Raw genomic sequence first — 10,527 nt, forward strand, 5'->3', positions numbered from 1 at the left:
TATTAAGAACATCATGAGGGTAAGACACAGCAGAGAAAAAAAAAGTCACAAATCCCCAAGCACAGTCTGAGAAACGTTTTTAGTTCTACAACAAAATAAATATTTTAACTCTGATATAGCAAGAACAGTGAGAGTGGGTTCAAAACCCCTCTAGATATAACAGCATGTGCTGAATGTCACAACACTTTGATTATGTTGCTGTAAATCATGCATGAAACAGCCCAATTTATTACAAATATTCACACAGTACAAAGTAGAGGATAATAATACATGCTGGGATCTAGGCCACTTGCCCCAACTACACGTCCTCCATCAAACCCCAGTGTAAACAGCCCAGCTTGGGTGACAGGGTTTAGGGCTATTCTGGTGTGTTATCTGCTTTTTGAAGCTCCAGGAATGACTACTGCTGCTACTTGCTGGGCCTTTCCAGAGCTGTGGACTCCCCTCTGCCAGGGGAGCACCCAGTTTATGTTTAAAAGTATATTCTCCCCAAAGTTTTCTACAAAATAAAAGAAATCCATAGGAATTCTGGCATGTGTTGTGCAGCAAGAATGAATATATAAACACTGATAGCTGCTGGTCCAGTTGGAACAACTCATTCCATTGACTATAAAGTGGAATTTACTTGTGTCTGCTTGATTATTCCCTGTACCCTCTCCTTCCTTCTCCAATAGTTATCACTTTAATCTGTTCTTCAAGGGAAAAATACCATTCAGCACCCTCAAAGTTCTGTCTCAAAGTATTTAGAATGGAGATGAAAAAAAAAATAAGGGTTGAACCATGGCTGTTTTAGAGCAGATTTTTCCACAGCTCTTGAGATGAGCCATCTTTGCATACCCCCAACCTCCACAGCAGTGTTACTGGAGCTTGTAGGAACATCAGCTCTTGAGGGAGCTGAACAACAGCCCCAGCAGTGGGTGACACTTTCCTTCCCATGCTTTCTGCTGTCCCCAGCAGTCTTTGTTTTCATTGCACAAAGGTATTGTCCTTGATCAAAACCTGTGACTCTGTACAGGGGCTGTCTTCCATTCCCTGCAAACCTTCAAGAACAAGTATCTGGATTCCATTTTGGGCCTTGCTATCATCTATTTAGGACACTTACACAACCATTGCCTTAGCTAAGTTGAATCAATAAAAGGGCCAGGTGTCTGCTGGCAGGGAAAGCTACAAAGGGACATTAAATGAGTGGGTTTTTTAATCACAAGGATGTTCCTATTTCTTAACCCCATGAAATGTCAACACCCTTTTACTTTGTTCACATGAGTGTGTAGCCTGGAGCTATCTGGGAGCTCAGCCTCACATACTTACATTGGCAAACAGATTTGCAGAAATCTAGAAAACGTTCACTGGATCATCTTTTGGAGTCTTTGACAGCACTTCCAACCTCCAAACAGAGCTCAGGTCGACCCCTTAGGACCCTGGCTACCTGATGGAAGTAAGCCTTGCCCCATGTCTTCTTCCATTCTTTGACTGCAGTCCAACAAGCAGCACACAGGGGACATATCTGCCCAAGGCTGCCACCCTCACTGCCTTGGCCAGGCTCTCACACCCCGTGCAGTGCCTCTGACAGGTCACCAGTGGTTGTGTGGTAGCAGAGAGGATGCTGTCCACGTGATGCTGCCCAAACCCACGTGTATCTCTTACTAAAACATAAGGACACAAGTCAGGGAGTTCATGCTAGAACTGGTGCCACTGGCCTTACAACCTTTCCATGGAAACTGAACTGCACAGGCAGTGAGATGTTCAGCTTCATCAGTAAGATCAAGGAAATACTTTGATATAAAGAGCAACGATTAAGAGTTCAGCCCTTGGATTCCCATCTGTGAAGCAGGCACTGTCTGAGAGTTCAACATGCTTCTTGTCAAATACATCCAATTCTGAGCACAGAGAGGGCCTATACCCTTTACAATCTCATGGGAAAAGCAGTTTTGCTGGCAAATCCTTGTCTCCTTCCTTCCCAAAACACAGAATAGAGTCACTGGTTTGCTTCCCCTCTCAATCCTTCATTGACAAACTCCAGCACCCCACAATCAATCCTGAAAAACACGCTGGTGACAAGTGCTACTGTGAAATAAAGTCATACAGGTAACAAATCCCAAATCTCAGTGTATTGTTCAGTGAGCATCTGGTGAAGCACAAGTTAAATATTACAGACTTTGCTTCTGAATTATGCAAGTCTATTTTTTTTTTAATGATGAATGAACTGGTGTGGACCTTGGAAAGCAGCAGCTTCTGAAGGCAAGCTGAAGTATCTGTGAAAGGAAAGGCTCCTTGCTTGTTTGGGAAGATGCCAAGTTACACGAAGCAGTCTTCAAGAGTCAAAGTGAAGGTTTCCTCAAGTCCAATATCCACTGCAGGGCTCTAATTCACATCCTTCCAGGCTGCACAGCTGCAGAGGCTGTTATGCACCCATTAACATGCCCATAAAATCTGATCCATTCTGGATGGTGATGGGAGCTCCAGCACTGTTGTCCACGAAGATGGAGGTGTACTGGCCAGCCTGCAGAGAGAACAAGAGGGAAAGGGAAATATCTGACACTTCACCCTAGTGTAGAAAGAGAGGAAAAAGCTCTTCAGTACCATGAACTAAGCACAGAAGCTTCCTGCCCTTTTCTGTGGCTGCTGAGAACAGCATCTGACCAAACATTGTGACTGCAGCACTACAGCTTTGACTTGGTGGGAGAAATATTCTGGAGTGAAACTAGGTTTAATTAGCTGACCAGATCCTTGCTGCTCTAGCCTCTTTTGGGGTGAGCAGTCAGGTGGCCACCTACACTTCAGATTCACTTCTGTGAAATGGGAAACACAACTGTCACCTTGACAGTGCAATGATTTGAGAACTATTTCCTGCCATTTCTCAGAGGGAAGGTTGCTTCTGTGCCTGAAGGTCAGAACATGCTGCTGAGTCTGGTGTGTGCTCCTGTTCCTGCCACAGACCCTCCCTGGTCACCCCAGGTAAGGTGTCCAACCTCATCTACCTTAGAAAGAAGCTTAAGAAAAACCTCCCCACCTCCTGGTGAGAGTTCAGCCTTTGAAGAACTCCCCACTGCAGTGGCCCCCAGCCTGCCTGGGCTTACCTGCAGCTGCAGGAGACCATGGACATAGATAGTGAAGATTTTGCTGTTGCTTTCCAGGCCAGCAATGACTTCCAAAGACCTAAACAGTAGCAAAGGAAAAATAAAGAGATTCAACACCTTAGGTGGTCACAATAGCTGTATGTGGAACCACAACAGGCTCGTGACCTCCCTAGAAATAGGACCTGGTGGTTCTAGTGCCCATGTGTACTAAATAAGTGGGCTGTTGACTTGATGCTAGCAGTAATCAGCTGCCTGGAGGAGAGATTGGGACAACCTTGTCCTCACTGTGGTGTCTGAGGGAAGACCTACAGACCACACAGGACTGGGAAGGCAAAACTCAGCTGGAGGCAGGAACTGGAAGCCTCCTCCTCTCACAGAAGCCTTCCTCAAGAACCTATAGTCTCTATCCCCCACTCCTGAACAAGTACTAAACATGCCTTTTATATTTATCTCTGCAGCAGCTGTCCCAGTTTTTTGACTACCCCAATAGTTTATACTCTTTTTATTCTGCAAAGAGAGAACTCCATGCACTCTGCCAGCAACAGCTCACTCATTTTCAAGCTATGAAGGGCCTGTCTCACCTTAATGTACATAGTCAGCCTATGCAATAAAGAACATATTCTGCAGCTGAAAGCTCTGTGAGGGGGGAACATTTGGATCAGGGGTCACATACAAGCCAAAAAGCAACCAAACAAATTGTGCTTCAGTTCAAATTCAAGGGAGAGTTCCAGATCACCCCTCAAGCACTGTTCTATCATGTTCTAACAGCCACCACCTTCCTTGCTGTAGGACAGCTGCTCCCTGTGGCATCCTCTGTTTCCAGAACTCTAACTTAGCTCCTTTGTAGAGGGTTCAGGGTGGAAGGAGCTTCTCAAGACACCAACCAGAATTACCTACGTAAGCTCATTTCCAAAGCAATACCAAAGCACAGCTCTCCATGCCTGGCTGGTTCTTCTGCAACCTGCCTAGCCAGTGGTAGCAGATCCTGCTGTTTTCCCAAGCAAACCAACCCCTTTCCTCCCTTTTTTTCCATGAGGGGGTGGTGACAAAGCCTAGCAAGTGCAAACGTGCTGTTTCCAGCCCCCTTGCAAGGGAATAATGTGTCTAATGGAGGGGCAATTTGGCCCAGAGAGAGCAAGCCACTTGGCACCACCTTGATTGAAGAGCTCAGTCTGTGTATCATATCCTGCCAAAAGCCTGACTTGGGTGGGAACTTCCCACCATTAATCTCTTCTACTCCAACTGTCTCCTGCCTCCTAGTTTCCATCTCTCCCAGCCGAAAGCCCCGAGGGCTCTTTCAGCTCCCTCAAAGGAATGACTGTGGAGCTGACATCCCCAGGAAATTCCACGAGCACAGGTAGCAGCTCAGCCTGTGCCAGCAGAGTGTCTGTCCAGACAGGTTCCCATCCCTCCACCCATCTTCCTTTCATGCCACAGACCAGTCATGCTCTCACCCATCACAGGAGGGATGTCTCTCTCAGAGCCAGTGCTGACTCTGCTTTAATCCCACCCCTGCCCAGCTCACTCCACCTCAGGACAGCCCAACAGGGCAACCAAGCAGAAATTGCCACCCTGGCCATCTGATGAAAACTCAGAGTCAGACCCCAGATAGCTTGATCTAAACAATTAACATCTGGGGCAGTTCTGTCTAAGGAATAAGAGTTCTTATTGTCACTGTTCTTTGGAGAATGTAGCTATAAATCCTGCAGATGGCAAGTTCACCTCAAAACACCCCAATAAACCTGCCTGGGCTATAGGTGACAGAGGTTGTTCACACACCCCAGCTAGAAACAGAACAATTTTCTAGGAGCTTTCAGCTCAAAAAACTCTGCAATGAGAGAGGCACAGTAGTTCCCATGGCCCACAGGGAGGCTTCCTGGCCAGATAGCTCTTGTGCTTGCATTTACCAGAACAAAGAAGCAAGGCTAAAGTAAATTATTGATTTCTGATTGAAATCAACCAGAGATTGACATTAATTCTTGAGTAATATTACAGTAAGGTTGACTGAATGGACAGCAAAGAGAGAAAGAGGCAGAGTCAGACACTGTCCTTGGAGACAGAAGTGCCTTCCAGAGGAGATTGTTGTGGGTGAAAAGGTCAAAGCACCAATGCTGAAGAAATTAAACAACCTGATGAGCTGAACCTGACTGGTCTTTGCTCTGTGAAGGGCAGGAGTAGGGACCTGTGCTGTGCAAAGGCAATGTGTGAGAGCTCCTTGTAGAAAGGACAGTAATTTTCTGCCCTGCTCATACCCACCACTGTGATGAGGGGCCTGGGCTGTCCCCCAGAATCATTTATTGCCAACACACATCCCAGATCTCAAGATCAGGCCGAGGTTCATTCTTAGCAGGACCAAAGGAATTCTCACCAGAGCCAGCAATGAAACATCCCTTCAAAGGGCAAGAAGCTGCACCCCTCTTCTTCTGCTGATGTTGTGACTGCAGCCAGATTGTCACTGCCTCACTTCAGTGCTGCAGTCATAAAAGACTGCTCTAAACCAGCCTGCAAGGCCAAGGAGGTGCCAGCTGCTGCAGCCAGGAAGCTCCTTGACTTCCCATCAGGTCAGTGGGTGCACAGCTCCCTCTTCATTAGCTCCAAGTCACTAATGGATACTCAGATACCCATCAAGTCCTTTCCACAGGCCAATGAAACCTAGAAGAGGTTTATTTACCACAAGAGGCTTCCTGACAAACTCGTCCACCAGTAAAGCTCCAAAGTGAAACGCCTGGGGAGAGGTGGGGTGAGGTGAGGGCTGGAGCAGCCAGCCCAGCAGCAGCAAACTGGTGGGTTTGGGGCTTTTAAGGGGCCCCTGTGGAGCTGTTTTCTGGCTGGGTGCTGTGGCAAGGGTGTTGCTACAGCTGCACTGGAAGAGCTGCAGGCAGGGCACAGCAAACTTGCAGAGCCCTGCCCAGGTTTCCCCTCTGGTGACCAGGGCAGAGCCCCCAGCAGAGGCAGTGGCCACGATCTGCAAGCACCATGCCCTCTGCTGGGGGCAACTAGCCCAGCCCAGGGGCTTCCTGGCCCCCTCCTCCCAGCAGAGCTTGCCAAACTCCTCCTGAAGGAGCCCACCTGCTCTGAGACACAGGGCACCACGCTGATGCCAGGGGCTGTGGCATGAGCAGCCCCCAAGGTTGCCATGGCTTAGTGGAAGTGTTTCTAAAGCAGCTTTTTGCTAATGGACCCATTCCCCTCCATTTCCCACCTATTCATCTCTCCAGCACTTCCACAGCAACGTGAGTGAGGTGCTGTGATCCCTTCAGGGGGCAGCTGAACTGCTAAAAATGCAGCTGACCACCCCTGGCACAAAATCACAGCATTTCCCTCCCTCTGAACGTTGACTCTGATAGCTGAGCATTCAGCACCTTCAGCTCCAGCCAGGTGGACCTGACTTCACTCACAATCCTCTCAAAATATGCAACATTTAGAGTAATTGGCACTGAAAGGTGCCCATTAAAAATCAGAATAATTAAAAAAAAAAAAGGATAGAAACCTAAGGTTTGGCATCAGTCTCTTCAGACCAGTTCTACAAGCATTTATCACATGAAATTCACTGTTGGTGAAGCTAATTTCCACAGCTGGTTGAACCACTGGTCCAGCTGAGGAAAACACTTGTGCAGGGAGTGTGGAGGAACTCACGTGTAGCGGTGGCAGAGAGACTCAATGCAGATCAGCACTCGGACGTTGTCCCTGGCTCGGAGCTGGACTTTGCTTTTCAACTCACTGTGATCTGGGGAAAGCAGTGGGAGATGTAGAAGCAGTTGAAGGACACAGCAGAGCCCCCCCTGTTGCTGGGGTTGGGTTTAACAGAGGCAGCAGTCACCCTGTGGTTTCCTCAGTGGGTTGGCATGGGAAGGTTTTGGGGTACAGGGGTGGCTCCTGGGAGAAGCTGCAAGAAGCTTCCCCTTGGTCTGATAGAGCCAATGCCAATTGGATGGACCTGCTGCTGGCCAAGGTTGGGCTCATCAGAAACTGTAGGGGGTGCCTCTGTGGTCACATATACAAGAGGGAGTGTTGATCTGTCTGGTTTGCATGGAGCAGCTCTCAGCCTGTGAAAGCACCCAGCTCTAAGGACTGGGGTTTGGGTGATGGTGCCCAGGGGAGAGCTCCCTGGAAAGAGCTGCCCTGGCACAGGCTGCAAACCACACAGGACCCAATTTGTTCTCCAGGACTCCTTCCTGCACCTCTCGAGCAGCACGTGGAAGTTTTCTGTGGACAGCACTCACCCACGTGGACGTTGGCTGAGAACTGGTAGATGCCAGACACGGGGGCTGTGAAACGTCCTGTTGCCAGGTTTAATCCTGTCCCCCGCAGGAAAGCTCCTTTGGCCAGAGGCTGTAAGGCAAGAAAAGACCCTGAGCAGTCCCCAGCATTCTCCACAATTGCCTCTCCCCACAACAAAGAACAAGCTTACATGCATGAGAACAAAGCTGAAAACATTTCAAGGCTTTATCTCCCCTGAACACCCCTTGAGATGGGCTCTCCCTCAGCTCTGGATGCCCACAAAAGGCAACATGATCAGTAGAAGACATGAAGGTGACCTTTTGGCTCCTTGTTGAGCTCTTCTGACTCATCCTGACTCAGACTGTGCTCACTGCATCCCTACACTCTGCTGGTCCTAGTGGCTTCCACAGGTTGAGAGACACAACATCTCCAGTGGCTTGAGTCAAGAGGTCGCTACTACTCCCAAAAAGTCCCTTGATGGGGCCAACCAGTATCCCCAGGCCTAAAAAAATGGAACTTTTTACATTGTTTTTGTGATACAAGCACAAAGGAAACACTTGTGTGGGTCTCCAGAGGTTTTCTGACCATTTTAGGTCTAAGTCAGATGGCTTTGATACTCTTAAAGAATAACTTAGAGATTCCATATTAGTTTTATTTTGTTCTAGCCTTAGGTTCTACAACAGGACAAAAAAAAAACCCTGGTAAAACAGCACACAGCTTCTCCTCATGGCAAGGAAGCAGCCTTAAGTCAAACTCACAGCAGATTATCTGACTCAGACTAAAATAAACTCAGCAAGAAATGTTTATTGTTTGTTTTGGCCTGCCTCCTATGAAATTTGGCTAGAGCTGGGGAGAGGCAGGAGTGGTTTCAGTGGGCCAAGAAAGCACATTAGTCAGGCTCTGCTTCCACTCCAAGGGCGTTCTGTGTGATGTGAACCTATTCCCACCAATTCTGCCCCCAGATTTGCCCCACCTTGGTCTCACAGGGCAGAAGAGCTGTTCAAATCTGACTCTGCAAAAGCACCCACGCTGCTAACCCCAAAACAGGCACAGAGGCTTCCCTGAGCCATCTCAACAAGCCTGTGTTTGAGGATGCTTTCCAGAGGTCAGTGGTGGAAGGGGCCTGAGGGGTTACTCCAGGGGTTACTCCACTGAAAACAACCCAACTGGAGGAACATCTTTATTCAAATACCAGGAGGAATTTAATTGCCTCCCCATGCTGGTTCATCACAGCCAAAAATTGCCACCTTTCCCACTGCAGGGTAGGAATAATTCACTTCACTTTCTCTTTGAAAGGAAGTAGGGCTGTAAATATTTGGGTCTGGTGGTGTTTGTTTAGAGACTTATTACACAGTAGAAGGAGTGAAAGGACTGACCTGCCTTTAGTCAGCAAATCCCAGCCAAGGCTCACAAAAGAGGAATTCCCAGTCTGAAATTTCACAGAACTTTACTAGAAATGTGTTAGGCATGCATAGGGGGGGGGGTCAAAACATCTCCATGTGCAACAGCAGTGCTGTTTCATGTCAGATTAGGTAGGTATGATGGGGAAACAATAATAATGAGCTGCAGAACAACTGTGTTCCATACCATGACTCCTAAGTCTCTATATTTATCAGCGTGCACTGATGTGTGCCTATATGCACATATATAGACACAAAAGCTTTCTTTTCTTTCTGTCTACACACCCAGCTAAGCCAACAGCAAGGACTACAGAAGGAGATTGAGTCCATCCTCGTGCTACCTCTACACCATCATTTTGGGTAATGCTCTTTTTGATTTACCTCACTAAAAGAGCAGATCCAAGCCCTGTATGTGCAAAACCTGACTCCAGTGTTAATTCATTCCTGTCTTGTTATTAGCAGAATCAGCAACTTAATTCCAAACCCACTGGTTGAGCATGGAAGGCAATTTTAAGGCACCAGTAAATTACCACTGATAAAACATTCCTGTTTCTTCACGCCCTTTGTAGCCTCTGTTATTCTTTTGCTCGTAGACAATGCAGGGAGAGGTTCTCTGGGCAAAATAGGCCATTATTTTGGAAGCCAATTAGAGCTCCCTGCTGCCCTTGCTGCCTGGCAGCAGCACACTCACCCAACGGCTCCAACCACTGTGGGGATTTCTAGCCCAGAAACCAACGACTTGCACACAGTTATTCCAGCAGGGAAGACCAAAAGCAAACAGAAAACTCAGTGCCCAGCCATTCTAGGCAAACCATGGTCAGCTGCTCTTCCTCAGTTCATCTCCTGGCCCCACGTCATCCTCAGCTCACTTGCAGGTGGAAACCAGGAGCTGTGCACAGGGAACTGAGATGGGAACTTTTTGGTGATAAGCACTGTGGAAAACCGTGCACAGGGAACTGAGATGGGAATTGGCAGTTTAGCTTTTTGGTGATAAGCACTGTGGAAAACAACTCACTGACTTATCTGTTGTTACAGAAAAGGATACCCCAGCTTGCACAGCAACCACATTGCACCAAGCTCCCAAAGCAGCAATAAAAACTGAGTGCCCAAGGAAGATATTCAGCTTGACCTTGAGGCACTAGAGACACTGGGACTCCTCCTGGGATCTTCCACCATGAAGAGCACCTAGGTCACCTTAGCCTTAAATAATCTGGTTCCAGTGGTGTTCCTGAGCCCCAGATCAATCCCACTTCCATCAGAGGCTACAGTTACTTCAGCTCTTGCTGTGTAAAGTACCTCTCTGAAAGCTTTTGCAAGAGGCAATCATTAGAAACCTCAAAGCGTGAGATACAGGAGGAAGAGGTGTGGGGAAAGGAGTGTCACAGGTTCCATTCCAGACACTAAGGAAACTGTGAGACCAAGAAGAAGAGAGGGAGGGAATGATCTTGGAGGAAATCTAGCACAGAAGGCTGAGAAAATCATCATGCTCTCTCAGTACTCAAGCTCAGAGTGCCTTAGACACCATACCCAAGTGACAGAGGACAGAAGCAGGGAGCTGATTCTCAGCACAGGTTCTTTCCACTGCCTCAGGAATGCTTTGGGTAAGGTCCACATGCAGGAGTTAAAGTCAATCCCTCTCATCTCACTGAGAAGTATCAAACCAGTGGCTTCTTCAGACCACTGGCTTCTTCAAACCACTGGCTTCTTCACACTATTAAGCTGGCAGAAGAGAGGAAGGGGAATTCTCTCTCTCAATTTTCCTTGGACCGTTTAAAGGCAATGCTTTCATCTTAGCAAGAGCATCCACTCTTTACCTCCCCTCTCAATCA

General features: G+C 47.8%; 1 protein-coding gene across 1 annotated transcript in view; it reads right to left on the reverse strand.

Moving 5' to 3' along the window:
* Positions 1-2,195: 2,195 nt before the first annotated feature.
* Positions 2,196-10,527, reverse strand: part of FAM132A (family with sequence similarity 132, member A) — a 20,135-nt gene continuing 11,803 nt past the window's right edge. Inside the window, exons 5-8 of the mRNA XM_008947130.1 lie at positions 7,301-7,409; positions 6,714-6,804; positions 3,078-3,156; positions 2,196-2,500 (exon numbers count right to left, since the gene is read on the reverse strand). Coding sequence (XP_008945378.1) covers positions 2,402-2,500; positions 3,078-3,156; positions 6,714-6,804; positions 7,301-7,409 — 378 coding nt within the window. The 3' untranslated portion in view covers positions 2,196-2,401. The remainder of the gene's footprint in view (positions 2,501-3,077; positions 3,157-6,713; positions 6,805-7,300; positions 7,410-10,527) is intronic.

Source organism: Merops nubicus, unplaced genomic scaffold, assembly GCF_000691845.1.
Source record: "Merops nubicus isolate BGI_N331 unplaced genomic scaffold, ASM69184v1 scaffold5419, whole genome shotgun sequence".
NCBI lineage: Eukaryota > Metazoa > Chordata > Aves > Coraciiformes > Meropidae > Merops > Merops nubicus.